The sequence below is a fragment of the Leptopilina boulardi genome, unplaced genomic scaffold, assembly GCF_019393585.1.
Source record: "Leptopilina boulardi isolate dan_hultmark-lab unplaced genomic scaffold, ZJU_Lbou_2.1 LbouV2_408, whole genome shotgun sequence".
Taxonomy (NCBI): domain Eukaryota; kingdom Metazoa; phylum Arthropoda; class Insecta; order Hymenoptera; family Figitidae; genus Leptopilina; species Leptopilina boulardi.
Genome location: NW_026137983.1, coordinates 197,681 through 222,588, shown reverse-complemented (window position 1 = coordinate 222,588; position 24,908 = coordinate 197,681). Strand labels below are relative to the sequence as shown.

Genomic DNA, 24,908 nt, shown 5'->3' with positions numbered 1-24,908 from the left:
TCAATTAAATTTCAATTATTTTCAAAAAATTCAATTTAAAAGATTCTAAAATTTTCCATTTAAAAGTTTTTGAAATTTAATAATTCTTATAATAACTCTCCTAAAATTCAATTATTTTTAACTATTTTTTTAATATTCTTCGAAAATCCAACTACCTGAAACTATTTTTAAAAAAATGGTTTTCCCATTGTATTTATGTCCACAATTTCTAATCAATTTTTTAGTGAAATCATCAAAAATTTTGTAATTAAAAATCACTTGAAGTTGAATTAATTTCAAAAATCTCAATTGTAAATCTATAAAAAATTCAATTACCTACTTTTAAAAAATGTTATCTAAAATTATTTGATAAATTATTTTTAGTTCTGTAAAATTTAATTAATGTTTGAAAATTAACAAAATCTTTTGAAATTCAATTATTTCTAAAAATTTTAACTTTAACTCATCCAAAATTATTATTATTATTTAAAAAAAAAATTTCTTATTTAAAAATCTATAAAACTTTTTTTTGTTAAAATAAAAAAAATCGACTTTTTCGACTTTTTTTTGGAATTTAAATCGACTAAAACGACTTTTTTGTACCTTTAAGTCGATCCGAGGCCTGAACATATTTAAAAACAAAAACAAATTTTTATTTTACAGAACTTTCATTTGCCCAAAAAAATATTTGACAAAAAAATTTGAGGGCATATTTTTTAAAATTTACACACTAAAAAAAATTTTTAATTTTAAAATAAACGACGATTCCGAATTGAAAAAATTAAATTCGTTATAATTTTGTAAAAAAAAAAAAATATTTTCAGCCAAACAAAAATAAATTTCTCATCTAAAAAGCTTTGAAAAACAAAATTTTTGATAAAATGGATTAAAAATGAATTCCATTAATACAAATAATTTAATTTTTAATTAATATTTTTGTTTATAAAAAAAAAAATGTTTCTTAATTTATTTTTTATTTTAACATTCAATTTATAATAATTTTCCTTTCTCAAGAGAAAGCTTTTTATGTAAATTCTTTTCGAAACAGAAATACCTAGTGAGATTTTTTTTTCCACAATTAAAGATGAAAAGAATACAAAAGATTAGCGGTTAACCACCTATTTTGCGCTTTAACCTTGCGATGCAGTAGAAATAATGCGAGCGCGAGAAAGTATATTATATGAAATTGTCGCAGCATCTGAATGAGTGAAATTGATTTCACCTTGGTGTTCTTTTTTTTTTTTTTTTTTTTTTTTTTTTTTTTTTTTTTTTTTTTTTTTTTTTTGAAATCGTTGATGGTGATATTAACGCATGAAGAAGAGATGCGATTATATAAAAAAAGAAGCGACTCTCTAGCCTCAACCCACTTTGAAAAGACTCCCCACATATATATTACCTTGGCAGTTTGACGTCACATTTAAAAACTTTAAGAGATATCAAAAGACACGCTTTTCATACTCTACTATCACTTCTGATCTCATCTACCTCGGATTCTTCTATCGCCTTCACGGTGGCATAATATTCATAATTTATAATGAAATTGTGCGAAAACAGTGATAAGATTATATGCTAACGGATGAGTGAATAATTGCGTGGATAAATATCCTCGCAGGACTGCGTTTTTTTTTTTTTTTTTTTTTATTATTTTACATACTTTGTCATTTAGCAGCTTAGAAGAATTTATAGAAATTCACTGAGATCAGAATTCTCACATTTTTTTTTCAACATTTTTTTATGCAAAGTTGATTCAACAAATTGATTAGATCTTTAAAATATATAAGAAATAGCTTGTCTCATCAATTTTATTTTAATTGAAAAGTATATTTATGTATGAAAACTATGTCTGATAATTTTATTAAAATATTCATTTATATGTAAAACAATGTATGTATATAGGAATTTATAGCAATATAAGAAAATAATTACGAACATTAATAATAATTATCTAAACGTTATAATAGCAAATCATTTTTATTAAAATATATATTTAAAAGTCCTATAAAAAAGGTTCGAAAATTTTTTATTTATCTTTATCACCACTTATATGGAAAATAAATTTTAATTCATTTCAAAAAAAAAAAAAAAAAAACAAAAAAAAACAAATATGAGAAAAACAAATTCAATATGATAATAATGAATAAAAATTTATATTTTAAAATATTGTATAAATTAAGAGATGAAAGTTTAATTTTATTTTAAAAAAATTTTAATGTTTCCACTTCTGGTTTTCTTAAATAAGCAACGACCTTGTTCGTGAGGATTTCTTAATATTCTATATAACGATAAATTATTTAAATGGAATAAGAAAGAGGTTCGCGGTTGAGAATAGCTAAAATAACGATTTAAATATGATTATAAAAATAATTTAATAACTCGTGAATATAAGAAGAAGAAATTATTAAATTTTAAATCAGAAAATGAAGAAAGTATAAAAATTTTTTATACAAAAATTTACAAAAATTAAGAAAAAATAAAATAAATAAAATGTATCACAGTAAAAGTATTTTTATATATAATAATAAAAATAAATTTGTATATATATAAATTATTGTTATAATTGAATAGTGATTTTAACTTTTACATGAGTGACGTAATTATTTATGATATAATTCAAATTTACATAGAAATTAATTAAATATTAAATTATATTATAATAAAAATTCAAAAGAATATGATATTAAAAAAATTAAAGTGTCTCTCGAAAAATGTGTATTCATGTTTCTTACTAAGGGGTTATTCACACATTCACAATTAACAACATTTTTATCATGAATCATCACAACAAAACTGACATTAAACGATTATAAATGAAATTTCATAACGCGTGATTGTGTAAGAAAAAAAAAATTTTTTTCTTTATTAAAATTGACTTTCTCAAAAATTCGCAAAAAAAAAAATTATTGAAAATTTTTTCTACTATTTTAACTTAAAATTTTAATGGAAAATAATAATTTTTTCAAAAATAAATTATTTTCAAAAAAATTTTTAATTTCAAAATCGACATTTTAAAAAATTTACAAAAAACGATAAAAAAAAATATTAATAGTAGATTTTTTTCCTACTATTTTAAATTAATTTTAATGGAAAATAATTTTTTTTTTTCAAAAATTGATTTATAAAAATTTTTGTTGTTAAAATCGACTTTTTCAAAAATTCGCAAAGACAATAAAATAAAAATATTGAAACTAGATTTTTCTCATTGTAATGGAAAATAATAATTTTTTTTCAAAAATAATTTATTTTTAAAAATTTTCATTGTTGAAATCAACTTTTTTTTTAAAAAAATAATTCACAAAAACGATTAAAATTTATTGAAACTAGATTTTACCTAGAACAAAATCGTTGCAATGTAATTTAAAAAAAAAATTAATACTTTCAGTAATGATTCTGTATTTTATAGAAAATAAAAAAAATTCTTAAATTTTTTTTTATTATTTCTCTTAAATTATGAATTTGAAGTGAAAGAGATAGAGAAATTTGTCAATTTTTTGGCTATTAGAAAATATATTAAAAGAAACGCATATAGAAGTCTTAAAAGTGTAAAAAGAATTATTGTTTCTTGTTTAGAATTAATTAATTTTTTATTGATTTTTTTTTTTCATGAAATAATTATTAATTAGAAATAGTTTTCCATTTATGTTTGAAGCAAAAAAAAAAAAAAATTTAACATAATCCTTTTTATTTCGTTCCCTACATATAATACAAAATTATTTTCTTAAAGTATCAATTTTTTTTTAATTAGGCCGCAACGACTTTGAAATATTATTTGACCCCAATAGCGATGGAATAGAATTTAAATTTTGATTATTGATTATTTAGATAATGTTTAATTTTAAAACTTTATTTTTCAGAATAAAAATATCTTAAGGGTATGTGGGAACCTCCCACGTGACCTAGTATGGGGGCGCATTAATAACCCATAAAAATCATTAGCTAGAACTTTCATTTGTAAGAATTTTATTTGCCAGAATTTCTTTTTAGACGAATTTTCATTTTTCGAATTAATATTTGAGTTATTTTCTTTGTAAACGAAATTTTATTTAATATAATTTTTAGGTACCGAATTATTTTTTTAATATAATTTTTATTTTAACGAATTTCTTTTTATCCACCTTTTATTTAAAAGTATTATAAATTTACTCAATTTTAATTTATCAGAATTCTCATTTAACAGAATTTTAGTTATTCGAATTGTTTAATGTCAGAATTTATAAACAATCGAATCTCCATGTGTCAGAATTTTTATTTGATAAAATCCCTAAAACAGAGAATTTCTATTTGATAGAAATTACCACGAAATTACAAATGGCCGAACAAGCAAGCTTCAGAAAGATTTCGGCGCCAATTTTAAAATAAACTAATCACAATTTTCTTAATAATTTCTGATTGGTCTATTTTAAAAACTGCGCCGAAATCTTTCTGACGTTTGTTTGTTCGGACATTTGTAATTTCTATCAAATGAAAATTCGCTGTTTTAGGAATTCTATCAAATAAAAATTCTGACACATGGAGATTCGATAGTTTATAAATTCTGACATTATATACAATTCGAATCACTAAAATTCTGCTGAATGAGAATATTGATAAATTAAAATTGGTTTAAATTGTAATTCTATAAAATAAAAAGTTGTATAACCAAAAAATTTGGTAAAATAAAAATTATATATTAAATTAAAATTCGGTACCTAAAAACTATATGTTAAATAAAATTTCGTTTATAAAGAAAGTAACTCAAATGTACTAATTTGAAAAATGAAAATTCGTCTAAATAGAAATTCTATCAAATGAAATTCATATACAAATGAAAATTCATTTTTCCAAAATTTTAATCCGAAATCATTTTTTATTTCAGATAAAGTTTCAAATCACAAAAAAACGTCCTTTGCCCACATACCCTTAATTTCTTTTTATAAAAAAAATTTTGTTTTTTTTTCAATCAAAAATCATGATTTTTTATATATATATATAAGAAATTATATTTCACGTACTTGATTTAATGAGTTTGAAAACCATATTATTTTCTTCTTGTGTTTCTATGGAAACAAGATCCATGCAGTATTCCCTGCAGATGTTCCTGGCATCTAACCAATCAACTCTCTGGGATGAATGCTGTGGTACATGACCACTGAAGAAATAATTGTGTCCTCTATAGTTGAATTCCTTTGGTCCTGAAAAAAATGCCATATTAAACCATATATATCTAATATTAAATTCTTGAAAGATAAAATTAATTAATAAATCTTTTTTTCAATAAACAATCATCATTATTAATGCAAAAAGAAAATATAAATATATATGGGACGTTTCACGTCAACCGACCCAGAGCTCCATCCAAAATTCTAATCAACGAAAATCAACTTATTACGGCTCAAAATAATCGTCAGCTCATACTGCTTCGAATAAAAAGTGGCGAATTAAAAAATTCAAAATGGCGTCCTTACTGTACCATGTTTTGCAATTTTTTTTTACTAACTCATCAAACAAATGTATTAATTACCTTGAGAAAATAATTGCAACTTGTTGGATAATGGGTCACTCTTATGTTTTTGGGGTCGCTGATTACGAATCTGAAGTCATATTTTAAAAATTTTCAAAATTCAAAATGGTGGATCCAATATGGCGACTAAATTTTTTTTTTAAATTATCAGATTTGCTTGAAACTTGTTATTCGGGGGTTTTTAGGGTCGCTGATTACGAATCTAAAGTCATATTTTAAAAATTTTGTCGAAGAGTGGGTTTTCTCACTTACAGAGGTTATTGCACTGATAGAGGCTTTTTAAGGGTTTTGTTAATTAAAGTTTCACTTTTACGTAATAAGAAATTTCATATAATTATTTATTTAACAAGTTTAATAAAAATTGTTATTGCTTTAAGCTTTATGAACAAAGTCTGTTATTACTGTTTGTTTTTTAGTTGCGCAATTCTTAACATGATTTTCAAGCTCATAAATTTTGTCAAAAACTGATTCATTAATATTTTGCCGAAAATTCAAAAAATCTGTGAATTGTCTCTAGTGCACTTAAAACTTCTTGTTGCTTTGAACAAAGAGCCTTTGTTCTTACACGTCTAATCAAATTTTAATTACTGTTTATTAATTTCATATTGACTTTTAGAAAATTATAATATAGAAAAGATTCTCAGTTATAGAGGTCTGAATAGCGCGCTTTTCTCACTTACAAAGGTCTAATCAAGAAAAATGATTCTCACTTACAGATTCTCACTTATAAAGGTTTTTGCATGTAAAAATGACGGGACCTGAAAATTCTTCACACTTATAGAGGTTTCTCAGATAGACAAGTCTCACTTATCGAGGTTCGACTGTATATATATTTCATTAAATATGCAAAAAAAAGAGTGTAATTTTTATTATACAGCAACTTGTTTAAGTGCATTAAATAATTACACAGAAAAAACGCTGGGTAAATTTTGTTGCGAGTAATTTTCACCAATGCTAATTCACATAGACGGTGGCGTCCTCAAATAGGATAAAATTTGTTGCAGATAATTTTTATACCGATTTTGGGGTAAAAATTCTACTTCTTTTTTCGTTTGTTTATAATCCAGTTATATTAAACTGGAAAAAATTACACTTTTCATTTTCGCAACTTTTTCGGAGTTAATTACTTATTTTCATGCTCTAACATAATCTCAAAACTGAAAAATGTTTTTTAACGTAAAACAAAAATTTAAATGATATTTCGAATATTATAATTAAAATTGTAAATTTCAAAATATATATAATTTTGTAAATTTATAAGAATTAAATATAATAAAAACAAAAGAAATAAAAAATTTTCCTTAGATACATTAGGGTCATTCCATTATATTTCACCTAAAGTCGTTGCGGCCTAATTTTTAAAAAACTTGGTACTTTCAGAAATGATTCTTTATAATATTTAGGAAACGAAATAAAAAGAATTAAGTTAAAATTTTTATTATTTATCTCAAAATATGTATTTAAAGTGGACAAGGAGCGGAAAAATGTCACCTTTTTAGCATTTAGAAACTTTTTTTAAAAACATAGAAAAATTGTTAAAAGTGTAAAAAAAATTATTTTTTCTTGTTTAGAATCGATTAATTATCTATTTTTTAATGATTAAAGTAGTAAATAAATTAAAATAATATATAAAATAAGTTTTCAAAGTTGGTCTGTCAAATAACCTAATTTTGAGATTTTTATTAATTAATTATTAAAAAGTGGAATTATTAAATAAAATAAAAACTCACGGAATGTAAAGTATTTGCGGTGAACTTTCAAATTTTCTTAGCACTTTTTACTTTTTCCATTTATAAATGTAAAAAATCTTGAGTCGAAAATTGGCACTTTGTTGATTTTTCCGATTTTTAATTGCTTGTAACTCTTTTGGTGCAAAATAAAAACTTTTGAAACCTGGCGGAATATTTAAGTTAAATCTAAATAAAAACTCACTGCAATTTTCGTGATGGATTTTGATCGAGATTAGAAGAAAATTTAATTCCAAAATTGTACGTATATTTCCAGGTTAATGTATGTAATTTTTCGTCTTTGAAGTAGTGGCCCAACTTCAAGTTTAAAAAAATTACATACATTAACCTGGAAATATACGTACAATTTTGGAATTAAATTTTCTCCTTATCTCGATCAAAATCCATCACAAAAATTTAAGTGAGTTTTTATTTAGATTTAACTTAAATATTCCACAAGGTTTCAAAAGTTTTTATTTTGCACCAAAAGAGTTACAAGCAATTAAAAATCGGAAAAGTCAACAAAGTGCAAATTTTCGACTCAAGATTTTTTACATTTATAAATTTAAAAAGTACAAAGTGCTAAGAAAATTTGAAAGTTCACCACAAATACTTTACATTCGGTAAGTTTTTATTTTATTTAATAACTCCACTTTTTAGTAATTAATTAATAAAAATCCCAAAATTAGGTTATTTGACAGACCAACTTTGAAAACTTATTTTATATATTATTTTAATTTATTTACTACTTTAATCATTAAAAAATAGATAATTAATCGATTCTAAACAAGAAAAAATAATTTTTTTTACACTTTTAACAATTTTTCTATGTTTTTAAAAAAAGTTTCTAAATGCTAAAAAGGTGACATTTTTCCGCACCTTGTCCACTTTAAATACATATTTTGAGATAAATAATAAAAATTTTAACTTAATTCTTTTTATTTCGTTTCCTAAATATCATAAAAAATCATTTCTGAAAGTATCAACTTCTTTAAAAATTAGGCCGCAACGACTTTAGGTGAAATATAATGGAATGACCCATTATTATTTGTTTCTTGGAATTCTATCGAATAACCCAGATTCAGCGAGAGTTTAGTTCATGGGTCAAACTAACTGTCAATTGTGAGGCAATAGTTCTCCGATCGTTATACTGATGGAGAACTCGTGACATAATCTTTCTAAATCGCATCGCAAGACTTTAAAAGGATTATTTATATATACAGCTTACATATATACCAATTAAAAGAAAATATGGATAAAAAAAATTTTCATTCCTCAAAATAATAAATTTTTCCTTTTCAAAGTTATCCTCTAAATTTTCACGCAAATTTCGTATACATGCGGTATAACAAGGAAATCGTTTTTATTTAAAAGGAAACTAATATCTATAAATAAAAGTAGAGAAATTTTTTACTATATTATAATGACAAAAAAAATTTTAATCGCAATCGAAAACTATAAAATAATGTTTTTATTCTATAACTATGAGAGGCTCATGATTATGTTCTAAAAATAATTAGTCAGAATTTATATTTTATCGAATTTCATTTGTCATAGATAATTAGTTTTGAGCCGAAGTTTGATTTCGAATTAATATTTTGTATAATTTTTGTCAAACCGATTTTCTATATTACAGAATTTTTATATAATCGAAAAATCATTTAATAGAATTTCTAATTGATTGAATTTTCATTTATCCGAATTTGCAAATGGCCGAACAATAACAATCGACAGAAAGATTTCAGCGCGATTTTTAAAATCAATTATAATCACAATTTTATGGATCTTTTTTGATTGGTTGATTTTAAAAATCGCGCCAAAATCGATTGTTTTTTCGGCCATTTAAAAATTCGAACAAATGAAAATTCTATCAATTAGAAATTCTATTAAATGATTTTTCGATTAAGTAAAAATTCTGTATTATAAAAAATCGGTTATATGGAAATTATCTCGGAAATTATATATTAAAAATAATAATTCGAACAAATGAAAATTCATCTGAAAGAAAATTCTAATGGCGCACTCACACCTTTTTTGGCTGCCTGCCTGCCTGCAGGTTACCATGGCAACGCACGAGTGTGAGTGAGACAGAAAATGAAATTCTATATCCAATAAAAATTCTTTAAAATGCCTATTATTTTAAATGAAAATTTGAACAAATTAAGATTCTAACAAATAAAAATTCTATGAAGTGAATTTTCGGTTATATAAAAATTTTGTAATAAAGAAAATCGGATTGATGAAAATTATGCAAAATACGAATTCGAAAAAAACTAATTACATATGACAAATGAAATTCGATAAAATGTAAATTCTGAGTTTCTGACTAATGATTTTTAGAACATAATCATGCGCCCCAAATATGCGATTTCAACGGGGGAAAAAAAATCTTCTTTAAATCGAAATATTCTTATTTTGAGTGGAAAATTTTATAAATTTAAGTGGTTATTAAAACAAGGGGAATAAATATTGCGTCGGATAAAAAAATATAAATTCGAAAAGAAAGTACCATATAAAAAAAATAAAAATTGAAATAATTAGCAAAGGCGTCATCAGTAAATGATGAATCGACAGTAGAAATTATGAAAAATGCAGAATATCTTGAAACATGTTAAAAAAAAAAACTTGTTGACTGTATACTGGTACACGTGTATCGTTACGCCTTATGGCATAATACGATACGTGTTGGTAATTCACCTCTTGTTATTATCACACGCTTAAATGTCAATGGTCTCTTTTTCTCTTTCACTCATCTAGCAGTATATATATATATATATGAGGTATTCCACGTCAAATCAGACAACATTTTGCATTTACATCTTCGATTTTTTTGAAACTTTTTTTTTCTTTTAGTACTAATTGAGATTAATAGCTTTCATGATTTAAAAAAATTTTTTTTAGCAAGCCGTATACAAGGTAGAAATTTTTCAAAATTTCTGAAAAGTTAAAAAAATTTTTTTTTTGAATATAACTTTTTTAAAAATGCGCTCATCATATTAAATTTTTTTTTTTAATTTTCTGTTTTTACGTGAACTTTTTGAAAATTTAGTACATAAAATTGTAAAACAATAATTTTTTAATATATTTTTTGTGTTTTAAAAATTAAAATTTTATTTTTAAAACTGTATGCTTTTTTAACAAAAAATTTTAAGCCTGATCTGATCGTGGACAAACAATTTTTTCAATATTTTCGGAATTTTTAAAAGTACCTTCGGTTTTTTTTATACTAACGTATACATTTATTAGATAAAATATTCAAAATTTTCAAAGATCTATAAAATCTTTATTAACCTTAAAAAAATAAAAATTATAAAAAAGCACCAGAAATTAAAAAAAAATTGTTGCCTGAAAAAACGTTAAAAATTAAAAATAGTATATTAGTCATCTTGCACATTTAGAAATCCGATTGGCTCCTGTAACTGCTATTCATATGCATTAAATCTTCGGCACTAAGGGAGCACGTAGCCCAATATAGTGTATAATTTTTTACAATATAATTTGGCCAACACCCCTACCTCCCTTCGAGTAAATTATTTTTCTAGAATTTTTTGTACCGTATTTTCAAAAAAGTTCACGTAAAAATACACAATAATTTTTTAAAAAAAAACTTTGAAAATTGATGCATTTTTAAGGAATTTATGAGCATTAAAAAATTAAAAAATCATTAAAATTCTGAAATTTTGAAAAATTAATATCTCGTAAACAGCTTGATAAATTTTTTTTTTAAAAATCAAGAAAGTCATTCTCAATTAGAAATAAAAGAAAAAAAATTTTCAAAAAAATCGGATATGTAAATGCAAAATGGTGTCTGATTTGGTTTGGAATACCGCACGTAATATACATCAGATCATTATATGCGCATCGCATCAGGCACCTGTCTTGATGCACACGTGATAGTTTAAATACCCCTCTGCGTGTATATTGTACATACAATATACTTATACAAGTCTTCATTGACAAGTTTTCGTACTGATATGCAATTTATAATATATATTATAAAAAGATTTCGCCGCAGCCGCAGCCACCGCTGTTTCAGAAATTTTGACAAGGATGGGTCATTCCATGTCAAGTGTACCCAACCCATGTTTTTGACAAGGTTAGGTAAGGGTGAGCCAACCCATGTTTTTGACATGGATAGTACAATAGTTGGTTACACTTGATATGGAATGACCCATATGAATATAGCTGCAAGTCCCCCCTCTTCTCCTCCTCCCTCGCAAAAATGACCTAAATTTTAAGCTTATGTTCCTGTCAAGACTCTGAATAGGGACGCAAGTCCTCCCCCCTCCCTTACCCTCTCACCGTATTTCCCACCAAAAATGACATAAATTTTGAGGTTATGTTCATTTCAAGACTTTCAATATAGCCGCAAGTCCCCCGTCTCCCGCCAAAAATAACATAAATTTTGAGGTTATGTTCGTTTCAAAACTGAATAGGGCCGAAAGTCCTCCCCACCCCTCCTCTCTCTCCGTATTTCCCGCCAAAAGTGACCTAAATTCTGAGATTATATTTGTTTCAAGACTCTGAATAGAGCAGCAAGTCGTTCCCCCTTCCATCATCTCTTTCCGTATTTCCCGCCAAAAATGACATAAATTATGAGGTTATGTTCATTTCAAGACTTTCAATATAGTCGCAAGTGGAGGTAGATTTCCTGCCAAAAATGACCTGAATTTAAAGGTTATGTTCGTTTCAAGACTGTGAATATAGTCGCAAGCCCCCCCCCCCCTCCTTCTTTACGTTGAGGGAGAGGTGGATTTTCCGCCGAATTTGAACTAAATTTTAGGGTTAAGTTATTTTGTAGGAAAACGACCAAGAAACAAACATAACCTTAAAAATTTAGGCCAAAATTTGGCGCAACAATACAAAGAAACAAACATAACCTTAAAAGTATGTCAAATTTTAGCTGGAAAATTTAAAAAATTAGATAAATTTTGTTTTAAAAATTGAAAATAATAAAAATTATTGTTAATAAAAATCGTAAATAACATTTAAAGAAATAAATAATAAAATATTAATAATAGTTTTAAATTCCAGAAATTGGCTAAACATTAACTCAAACATCTACAAAACCAATAAAAAATAGGGGTTTGGGGGGCGAAACCCCCCTAGTATTCCATGAGTTTTTTTTTAGCACTTTTCGGAGTAACCTTTCCAAATTAAATGAAACATTTTGTTTTATATTATTTGTTAATATAAAGATCCAAAATAATCACTTTTTAAGTAAAAACAATTATTCATTTAAAAAATATAACAATAAATAATGAAAAAAATTCACTTTTTTTCTGCTGCAACACACCAAATAAATTGGTTTAAAGGTCAAAATTTTCCTTATTTTTCAAGCTTTAATACCGCACAAGAAAAATAATGTTTTTCAAAATAATTAACTCACAATTTATTAAACAATGTTTGTTTTCTTTTTTGTATTTTATTTATTGTGAAACGTCTGCTATAGTTGCGCGCGACGTTCAGAAGTTGTCGCTATAGGTATGTGAGTCGTGAAACGTTTCATTGAAAAAGATTGAAACTTTCAAGTGAAAAGTTTCAATCTTTCATGTACAAAAATTTCATTAGTTTCATGAAACATTGGAGAACCAATAAGAAGCCTTCATGCGTACTTTATATTAATAAATATTATAAAAAAAATGTTTCATTTTTATTTGGAAAGGTTACTCCGAAAAATGCTAAAAAACTCATGGAATGGCACATATATATATGGGGCATTTCATTTGAAAACGATCAGTCATGACTTAGATTTTTTTAATATTTCGTTTTTTTGTATTGTTTGGGGACTTAAATAAGTGTGAAAAATTTTAATTAAAAATCTTAAGTTTTTTTCAAGTTATTTACATTAACAAATTTAAGATACTTTTTTTCCTTTTCGCTATAACTTTTTCATTTTTCTTTGTACATAAAAGTGTTTTAAATGTTTTTTCTTCAAAAATTATTGAATTTTAAGAAAATGATTTTTATTTTTAATATTTTATAATTTTTATATTATTTATTTAAAAAAAATTTTTTTTTTATTAATGTTTAAACCTGTTATCGGGCTAATTTCGATCTAAAAAAAATCATGAATATTCTTCAATATTATACAAATTACATATTAAAATTTGGTGAATGCATTATGTTTAGTTCTCGAGAAATTTTTTTTTGAAATTTACCGTGCATGGCTCTATCGGCGCGCAGCATGGGATCTAACCCAAGCGTTGACCGATGCGACCGCTAGAGCCATGCACGGTAAATTTCAAAAAATTTTTTCTCGAGAACAAAACATAATGCATTCACCAAATTTTAATATGTAATTTGTATAATATTGAAGAATATTCATGATTTTTTTTAGATCGAAATTAGCCCGATAACAGGTTTAAACATTAATAAAAAAATTTTTTTTTTTAATAAATAATATAAAAATTATAAAATATTAAAAATAAAAATCATTTTCTTAAAATTCAATAATTTTTGAAGAAAAAACATTTAAAACACTTTTCTGTACAAAGAAAAATGAAAAAGTTATAGCGAAAAGGAAAAAAAGTATCTTAAATTTGTTAATGTAAATAACTTGAAAAAAACTTAAGATTTTTAATTAAAATTTTGCACACTTATTTAAGTCCCCAAACAATACAAAAAAACGAAATATTAAAAAAATCTAAGTCATGACTGATCGTTTTCAAATGAAATGCCCCATATATATTGGTCGAGAATTTGCAATATAGTGTATTTGTCTCATTATATGAGGCCAGTGTTACGAAACATTGTTATAAGACGATCGAGGGAGATTCAGATTAAATTAAGTTTGTGTGTGACATAACGGATGTATTATTATTTCTTTCTCTCCTCATTTCTTGCGCATATATATTATATACATATATATATATATATATGAAAGTGAAGAATGGAAATAAGATTTAAAAGAAGACGAACTTTCTTCTTGTTATAATCTTGTTGCATTTTTTTTATGAAGATATCTATCATATTAATATATTTCACTTCCGAGACTTGCGGTACAAAAACTATTATATATTTGTAAGCGATGCCGGAACGATCCTTTCATTTGTCAATCAAATTTTAAAATGTATTTTAAAAGTGCTTTTGTCTTTACATTCTTGTGCTGAATACGATATTATATCTATTTTAAATGTGAAAAGATTTTAGAAGAAAAGAACTTTCTAGAGATCTCGTTCTATTAAACATATATAATAGGGCCATTCCAGGAGTTATTTATTTTTTTTATTGCTTTTCGAAGTAATACAAAATTGTTTAAATTAGATTTGAAGTTTTTGATCATTTGACTTTTGCAAAAGTATCATTGTATTTTTTAGAAATTTTTAAAATCGAATCATCTGACATGACTACGCGCAACGTTTCTTATTTTCCAGTCAATGATACCAACATAATTCTGAAAAGTGAGGTTACGTTTACCATATTTAGTTCAAGCAACATGTTGGTATCATTGACTGGAAAATAAGAAACGTCGCGCGCAGTCATGATAAATGATTAAAATAATACACCAAAAACCGATTTTTTTTTTTTTTTTTATATCAAAGTTTGGAAATAATATTTTTATATTTGTGAACCTTTTTAACCCTAGTGAAAAAAGAGCCTTTGTAACTCTAAGGATTCAAGAATAATTTTTTCTAAAAAAAAAAATATACAGCTGATATAATTAGATTGCTATATTGTTTGCAAAACACACGTTGAATGAAAATACAATGAAATGATTAATTAAATGTTATTGATAAAAAGAGTTCAATGAAATTTTCTTTTCAAAGATTCTTTATGAGATTTGTGAAATTTTATATCAAATCTTTGGCTCGATTATATATAGAACTTGAAATCCGCAATTAGTTGCGGCGTGTATATCTAATTAAAAAACTGGTTCATACAATTATGCAATATGTAGTTTATTAACGGATTCCTGAGAAAGTTGACGATATCGCAGTATAATAGATTCGCGCTATTTCCGTTTTTCTCAACCAAACGATTTATAATGAGTGAAATTTGTTTTTTCCTTTTATTTTTTAAATTAAAACAGTGAATGTTAGAATCAAAATTTTTATTTTTATAGATAATTCAATAAATTTTTAATTGAAAAATAAATTTTTATTATTTTTGTACTAGTTTATGTATAAATGCTAGTTTTTTTGTTGACAATTATCCATTTTTTTAGAGAATAATGCGAGACGGATTAAGTTGATTATTTTCTTATTTTTAAGAGAATAATGTTAAAAGCTATTAAATGTGGAATTTTTCCCTCAATATATAGGAGATTACTTCTTTTTAAGTGAAAAAAAAAAAACTTGAAACGGGAAATTGTTAATTATATTCTATATAATAATCGAGGATAAATTTTTATGAGGGTATTCAATTCAAAACAGTCTAATCAATTCAGTGTTTATGGAAAACTCTAATAATATATATATAAATGAATAATTAGTTAACAAGTATATATATATATATATATACGTAGACCTCTTTACTGGTTTTACAATGGATGTATATTATATGTCTACAACATCGTATAATTAGTATTACATTCACGCCTATAAGTTATGGTAACTGCTTATACGGATTATATAAACTTTTCGCAACGGACTTGCACCTTCACGTGAAACAATGTCGCACTCTATACACTCAGAAAAAAGATATGTTTGATCTAAATGTACCATTTTTTTATATTTACCCAATTTTTTGGTTACTTCAAACAAAATTTGTTTAATTTAAATAAATATTTATTTGATCTAAATAAATGTTTGGTTTATTTTAATAAATTTTTTGAACAAAGAAAAAATTTGATTGAGCTAAATAAACATTTGGTTTATGCAACCAAATGTTTGGTTAACTGTATATCAATGCATTTATTTTGTTGATTTAACCAAAATTTGGTTGCTTCAAATGAATTTTTTTCTGAGTATGTATATATATATATATATACGTATTTACGTATGTACCATAGAATTTTTTAAGAAATTCAACCATGGCTTTAAAATTTTTTATTTTATTTAAAAATGTACAGAGTGTAGTTTCCATCTAGTCTTTATTATATCAAAGAAATGATTTATTTAAATCAAAGAAATAATTTCTTTAAATCAAATAAATTTTGCTTTGATTCAAAGAAACGTTTTTTGAAACAAAGAATCTTTTTACTGGATGTTCGATTTGTCTTTTTAAATATTTTAGGGTTAAATTTTTTTTTTTACGTTTATTTATATAATTTTTGTTTTTCAATAGAATTATGTAAGTGAAAACTAAATTGGTTCAAATGCATGGTTGAAATACACATAAATGTGTCAGATCGCATTGTGATTGATGACCTAATGGTGAAACCTGGTGATTATTATAGAAACAATTTGAATTGTTTTAAGTGCACACTCTCTGAAGATGAACATTTACACTTAATTATTGTTGTCTTGTGTTGCTGCAGGTTGTTGACTTGAGCCATAAATGTGTGTGCATGCACAATAAAAGACGTGCACTTTATAACGCTGCTATTATATGTTATTAAATCTTCACATAGGAAAGATTTATTGAATTAAAAAATTTAAAAAAAAAATGATTCTTCTAAAAGTGGTCACATTAAATTTTTATTTAAAAAACAATTTAAGTAGATTTCTTATAAATTTTTTTATTTTTTAACCTCTTTTATAAATATAGATTTTTTTTATTCGAACCAAATAACAGTAATACCTCGGACTTATACGCGATAGGTGGGAAAAAGTCGAATTCGCATAAATCGTAGTTTATAAGCAGAGAGGAATTGAGAGTAAGCACGTAATGCAAATCGCGCTTTTCTATTAAAGTCTGCCCCCTCGCGGTCAAAATATCGAAGCTTAGGTGGTTAGCTATATATATTCCTTAAATCGGTGAGGCTACACACATACGCATAATGTAATGGCTAAGCCGAATGACGTTCGGAATTGATCGGGCGGGCTCGTGTATCTTTGCGTGAATTAGAGAAACAAACTGAAAACGAACCGTGCGGGCCTCATCCAATGTTTTGACTTTTTTTCAGATAAAGTATATGAGCCGGTTTTTGAAACAATTCACTAACCGACAATATTTTTAAGCTTAAATTTAGAAATTTTAATTTAAATTAGTAATTAAAATACAATTTTAATTTATTATTTAAATTTCATTTTAAATTTTTATAAAATTTAGAATTCTAAATGTTCTCTCTTCGAATGCATATAGTTGAATAAGTACGAAATTCGTTTTCAATAAATCTTATCATAATTATTTTATAATAAGTAAAAAAAATTTCGATATTACAATATTATCTTTATTTATTTAATTCATTTAAATCATAGATTAGTAATGTGAAATAATGTGCTTTTGTCAAAGTCATTTTAAAAGAAAAATTAAATTCTTTTTATTATTTTGCCGTTAAAATTTTTGAAAAATATTTTTTGTAATATTATAATAAAATTTTAGAATTTAAAAATTTTACCTAATACTGACAACAATGTTTATAATTTAATTGTTCAGAATGTTCTCATTTTATTTAAAATTGAATCATTTTTTTATGTCTATTTAATAGTTTATAAAAAAATAGGGTCAATCCATTATATTTCGACTGAAGTCGTCGCTGACTAATTTTTAAAAATTATAATACTTTGCAGGAATGATTTTGAAGTTATCAAGATCACGAAATGAAAAGAATTTTATTAAAATGTTTATTATTTATTGCAAAATATGAATTTAAAGTATATGAGGTGCTGAAAACTGTCAATTTTTTAGCCATTAGAAAATATGCAAAAATACGTAGAATTTACCATAAAAATAAAAAATTTTTTTTGTAATTTACTAAGAATGAATAAATTTATCATTATCAATTGATGTAATTATTTAAATATGTGAAATAATATATAAAATATGATTTTCAAGTTCGCCTGTCAAATAACCTAAATTTGCAAATTTCATCTATTAAATGTGAGAAAGAGAAATCATTAAATTGAAAAAAACCTTACCAAATATAGAGTACCTGTGACTAACTTTTAGTTTTTCTTAGCACTTTTTTCCTTTTTTCTTCATAAATGTGAAATAAAAAGCAATAAAAATTGGCACTTTGCTTATTTTCACTTTCTTGGAGAAAACTGAAAAATTACAAAACTTGGGCAATATCTGATCACTAACTACACACACTGGAAAAAAATTCGCTTTGGTCCCGAAGATACTTTTTGAGATAATTATGTTTAAATTTTTCACAATTTTTATCAGGTTAATGCATGTGATTTTTATAAAATTGAAGTTAGTTCAAAATGTTTAACCAATAAAACCTAACTTCGTCCTTAAAAAACTACATGTATTAACCTGATAAAAATTGTGAAAAGTTTAAACTTAATTATCTCAAAAAGTATCTTCGGGACCAAAGCGAATTTTTTTCCAGTGTGTGTAGTTAGTGATCAATTAGATATTGCCCAAGTTTTGTAATTTTTCAGTTTTCTCCAAGAAAGTTATTTACATTTGAAAATAGTGAAAATAAGCAAAGTGCCAATTTTTATTGCTTTTTATTTCACATTTATGAAGAAAAAAGGAAAAAAGTGCTAAGAAAAACTAAAAGTTAGTCACAGGTACTTTATATTTGGTAAGGTTTTTTTCAATTTAATGACTTCTCTTTCTCACATTTAATAGATGAAATTTGCAAATTTAGGTTATTTGACAGGCGAACTTGAAAATCATATTTTATATATTATTTCACATATTTAAATAATTACATCAATTGATAATGATAAATTTATTCATTCTTAGTAAATTACAAAAAAAATTTTTTATTTTTATGGTAAATTCTACGTATTTTTGCATATTTTCTAATGGCTAAAAAATTGACAGTTTTCAGCACCTCATATACTTTAAATTCATATTTTGCAATAAATAATTAAAATTTTAATAAAATTCTTTTCATTTCGTGATCTTGATAACTTCAAAATCATTCCTGCAAAGTATTATAATTTTTAAAAATTAGTCAGCGACGACTTCATTCGAAATATAATGGATTGACCCAATATAATTTTTTTTTCATATTATACTTTTAAATTTTCGATTTGTAAATGCTTACACATTATAAGTAGCTTACATTTTTTAAAATATTAAATTTAAAAACATTTTGTCAAGAGATTAAATGTTTTAACTTAAAATAAATAAATAAAATAATCAATTTTAAAAAATATTTTATAGGTTTTTAAATCAGAAAAATTGTTTTTGTAAATTAATTAATTATTTTTTCTTTGGGCTTGTCCAAGTAAAAAATGATTTAATTTTAAATAAAATGAGAATATTCTTAAAATTTAAATTGTAAACATTGTTGTCAATACCTATTAAAATTACCCACAATTTAATACATTATTAATTTGTATAGAATATTCTATGGTGTTTAGTTTCACATTATGATGTGAACTAAATTAAACTAACTAAATTAAATAAATAAAGATAATATTTATAAAAATGATGTCAGTTTTTTTTTACTTTTCAATAGTGTTATCAAAAAAATTTGTTTTTCATTTTTTATTAAAAAAGTAACAATTTTTAATAAACAAATTAAATTTCTTTTAATTTGGATGTGATTTTTTTAAAACATACCTGAAAATAAGAAGAAGATTTAGTGAAAAAATTTAGAGTCAGCCAATAAGTTTTATATTTTTATGTATTTAAAAAAAACACCACTTGCAGCATTGTGCACATTTTTGAATAGTAAAAAAAATTGATAAATTGTTAAAAATTATTTAAAAAAATTTTTTTTGAAACCTGAAATTTTATTTCACTAAAAATGAAAGAAAATTTTTTAACAATAATTTAACAATTTTTTTTACTTTTCAGAAATGTGCACAATGCTGCGCGCAGTGTTTAAATGTTTATTTAAACCTATAATCTTAGTTATTTCCAGTATTTCTTAGTATTTTCAGGTATGTTTAAATTTTTTTTTTTAAATCATATTCCAATTTAAAAAAACTTAATTTGTTTATAAAATTTTTTTATTTTTTAATAAAAAATGAAAAAAAAATTTCGTTAACATTATTGAAAAGTAAAAGATAAACTGGAACTTTTCTTCTCTTGGCAAAAATTGAAAAAATCCAGTTTTTTGTATACATTTACAAAACTGAAATTTTGAAAATTTATAACTCGAAAATTTGCATAAAGAAAGTATCTTTTTTTCACTACAGAACACGAAAAAATTATATTTGGCTGAAATTAAAGGGTCGACTGAAATCTCACGTGAAATCACCCATACGTTTAAGAAAAACATTTTTTAATTAAAAATTTATAATAATTATGATAAGATTTATTGAAAACGAATTTCGTACTTATTCAACTATGCATTCGAAGAGAGAACATTTAGAATTCTAAATTTTATAAAAATTTAAAATGAAATTTAAATAATAAATTAAAATTGTATTTTAATTACTAATTTAAATTAAAATTTCTAAATTTAAGCTTAAAAATATTGTCGGTTAGTGAATTGTTTCAAAAACCGGCTCATATACTTTATCTGAAAAAAAGTCAAAACATTGGATGAGGCCCGCACGGTTCGTTTTCAGTTTGTTTCTCTAATTCACGCAAAGATACACGAGCCCGCCCGATCAATTCCGAACGTCATTCGGCTTAGCCATTACATTATGCGTATGTGTGTAGCCTCACCGATTTAAGGAATATATATAGCTAACCACCTAAGCTTCGATATTTTGACCGCGAGGGGGCAGACTTTAATAGAAAAGCGCGATTTGCATTACGTGCTTACTCTCAATTCCTCTCTGTTATAAGTTTTCATATAAAATAAATACAATAATTTAGAATTTAGATGAAATATTGTTAATAAAATATCAAGTAAGAAAACTATTTACATTTTTATGAATAAAAAAAAACGTAAAAAACAATAATAAATTATTTATTAATTAATTACGAGTTAATTCGCGCGGCCATAAAAAAAACCGCGTATCTCCGAATTCGCGTAAAATGGGGTAGCGTAAGTCGGGGTTTTACTGTATATATAAATTAAATAAAAAATATTTGTCTTAGAGTTAAATAATAACTATATAGACTGTAAAAAAATTTGAGGAGTTAATGACAACCGGAGTTATAGTTTTATATTTGTTTTAAGTATAAAATTTTTATTTAATAAAATTTATTTGAAATTTGAACATTGAAAACTAATTATATAGTATGATAAATTTTGTTTAAATACTTAAGACAAAGTGTAAATTTGAAAAAAAAAGTTTTTTTCATTATTATAACTTTTATATTCTATAATATTCTTGAAGAAGATATATCTATATATATAGTTAAACGAATAAAATATCGATGAGTGTTAATTTATGCAAAAGCTTGAGAGGATTTTAGATAGGTATCAAAGATAATCGTATCGTACATTTACATATGTAAATGGATATATATATATATATTCTACTGGTAAAGATGACAAGCTCATCGATCTTAGGAAAAGTCGAAGCAAATGGAAAATTATCCTTTCATATACATTAGTTACGAGGTTCCTGAGATTAGTATTTATATTGAAAGAATTTTTATTTCGTTTTGGGTTTTAAAATATTATATACAAGATGGAAATTAATATTAAAAAATGTTAAAAATTGATAATTTTGTTACAAAATATAAAAAATTGTTTAAATGTTACATAATGAAAAAAAATTATATATAAAATCACAGAAAAAACTGGATTAAAAAATAAAAAAAGAATTGCGCGCATGTTTTCGATAGTGTATTTTGTTCTTTCTTTTGCTTTAATGGCCTCTGGTTATTGTTGTAGAAGCAGCTTAAATATTCTCTAAGGGAAGGTTACCATTGTCTCCACTCACTATTTTTCATAATTATCGTCAACTACCGCACCCTGCTCTAGTGAAAATTTAGTGACTTTTTATAGTTAAAATTAAAAGTTACTATAAAGTGTGACTACATTTTCACTAGAGCAGGGTGCGGTAGTTGACGAGAATTATGACAAATGTCGATTGGAGACAATAAAAACCAACCTTACATGCCGCCATTCTAAACTAACCCTTAGATTTAATCGCATAATATTATAATTTTCATTCAATCAAATAATATTTTTAAATATGAAAATGATAAATATTTCCCATATATTATAAACATTATAAACTTTGTCTTGCACAGAAAAATTTTTCAAAAATTCATAAAAATGTTTATTTTTTGTAAATTTTTAAAAAATTTCCCTGGACTTTTAATTAAATTTCCTGACAAAAATGTTGGTCATTATTTTGATAAATATCTAATATATATTATTTCCCCTCGTAAGTAGTCTTTGATTGCTAATAAATTGCTTTTTATATTTTCCTTTTAAAAAGTAATTTGACCTAAACATAACAACACATGTTCTAGAAAAAGTGAGGTTATGACATTTCTTTGACATTATTGTGAAATTTGCTACGTTTCCGACAATTTATTACGTATATTACATCAATTAGGTAACATGTGTAGAAAATCTCGAGTTTGTTACATTTACCCATCCCTGATATAAAGACTTTGGTTATAGTATCTTTCCATCTTTGTCATGCAATAAAAATGAGTCAAGAAAAACAAAAAATTGAGAAATAAATATATAGGACAAGATAATTTTATTTTGTTGAAAATAAATTCACTTTATAGTTTCGTAATCTGACATTTTCAAAGTATAACGTGCATGTATCGAAACAAGAGATTTTGTAGAATTCTTATCGCGCGTCAATTGTAAAGTGAGTACATTGCATTTACGCCAGGATAGGAGCGGTCAACAACAACCAAGTCCAACACGAGACGTTAATACAGGTTCATTCGCACATTCTCATTATGTAATTGTGATTAAATCACACCTTCTATCCGTAAATATATATTTATACGATTAAAAAAAAAAGATTGTACTTTATTTACACGAAGATCTTGAATATTTATTGTATATACAATATTGTAATTGACACTTTTTATTCGTAAAATTGTTCATTTTGTAAAAACTTTGATTTTTATTTTATTATTATTATTAAAAAGTAAAAAAAAAATTGTGTCATTTATTAATAGTAAAATCATATTTCGAAAACTATATTTCATCAGAGTGAAGAATTTGTGATATTCTATAATTGTCGCACTTATGTATCTCGCAATTTAAAAGAATTTTTATGAAGAGAAAAAAGAAACATCAAAATCGCTTCATATGGCAAAATATACCATTTGTAAAGTATATTATATTTCAATGATTTGGAATTTTTTATATTGAAAAAACTAAATCGAATAATAAATTATTAGAAAAAAAAACGCAAAGAAATCTTTTAGTTTTATGGATAGATTCTTTCCTTCAGATATAAGGAAAAACTATATTTATATGTCCTAGAGATCCTAAAGAGAGAGTTGAGACACAGATTACTCGAAGTTGATTGATGTGATTAAACCAGAACCAGAAGTCGAATAAAGCGTGCGAATTTGAATTCAATTTGAATTTCAAAATTAAACAAGATTGTCAAATATTAAAAAAAAATTAAAGTACAATTAAAAGAACATATACAAGAGAGGCGCATGATTTTTCCCAAAAATTAAAAAGTTCGAAATTTTAAGTCGACTTTATAAGTCGATATTTTATTTGGTCGAAATTGTAAAAGAACGACAGTTATGAAAGTCGACATTTTATTTAGTCAATATTTTATTTGATCGAAATTCTAAATGATCGATATTTAAAGTGGTCGACATTTTATTTGGTCGATATTCTAAAGGTGCTTATATACCTCAAATTTCGATCAGATGAACATTATTTCTGGACCGTGAAAATGCGTGAAAAGTCATTTTCACGGCGGGTATTTTTGAATTGTTTTATATAAAAAATGTTTTTTTAAGAAATATAATATTAAATAATTGTTTTAATATGTAAGAACACTTTAAAATAGTGATAGAGAGATGATTTGATTAAAAAATTTAGCAAATTTTGCTTTAAAATGTTTTCTGCTACAAGAAAGTGTAATATGACGATGTTTGTGAAATGGTTTGTACAGTGCTTCTTCCTTGTTAGTGTCTCTCAGAGTTTTGTTTATGTTATGTCGGTTCTTTTTAACTTGTAATAAATAATGAGTGCTGAAAATAAATCGGTAAGTTGAAATGTTTATCAAATAAATTTAAATTCAACTAATTGTTTCGAATAACTGAAAGAAACATGTACACATGTACACTGTACAAACCATTTCACAAACATCGACATTTTACACTTTCTTGTAGCAGAAACGTTTTAAAGCAAAATTTGCTAAATTTTTCAATCAAATCATCTTTTTATCACTATTTTAAAGTGTTCTTACATATTAAAACAATTATTTAATATTATATTTCTTAAAAAAAACATTTTTTGTTTAAAACAATTCAAAAATACCCGCCGTGAAAATAACTTTTCACGGTCCAGAAATAATGTTCATCTGATCGAAATTTGAGGTATATAAGCACCTTAAATGATCCACATTTAAAGTGGTCGATATTTTATTTGTTCGATATTCTAAATGATAGAAATTTAGAAGCATCGAATTTTATATCCATCGAAATTTAATTTGGCCGATATTTTAAAAGCTCGACACTTTTTAGCTATACGAGTTTCCTTTCTATGTAGATTGTCGGTAAAGTACATTGAAATTTTGCGGGAAATTTGAAATTATTGACGTAAATCATAATAACAATATAGAGAGGAAACTCGTATAGCTAAAAAAATATAGAGCTTTTAAAATATCGACCAAATTAAATTT

General features: G+C 24.6%; 1 protein-coding gene across 1 annotated transcript in view; it reads right to left on the bottom strand.

The window, feature by feature from the left end:
• Window positions 1-24,908, bottom strand: part of LOC127289393 (uncharacterized) — a 36,539-nt gene that overhangs the window by 2,169 nt on the left and 9,462 nt on the right. The window contains exon 3 of the mRNA XM_051317313.1: window positions 4,968-5,147. Coding sequence (XP_051173270.1) covers window positions 4,968-5,147 — 180 coding nt within the window. The remainder of the gene's footprint in view (window positions 1-4,967; window positions 5,148-24,908) is intronic.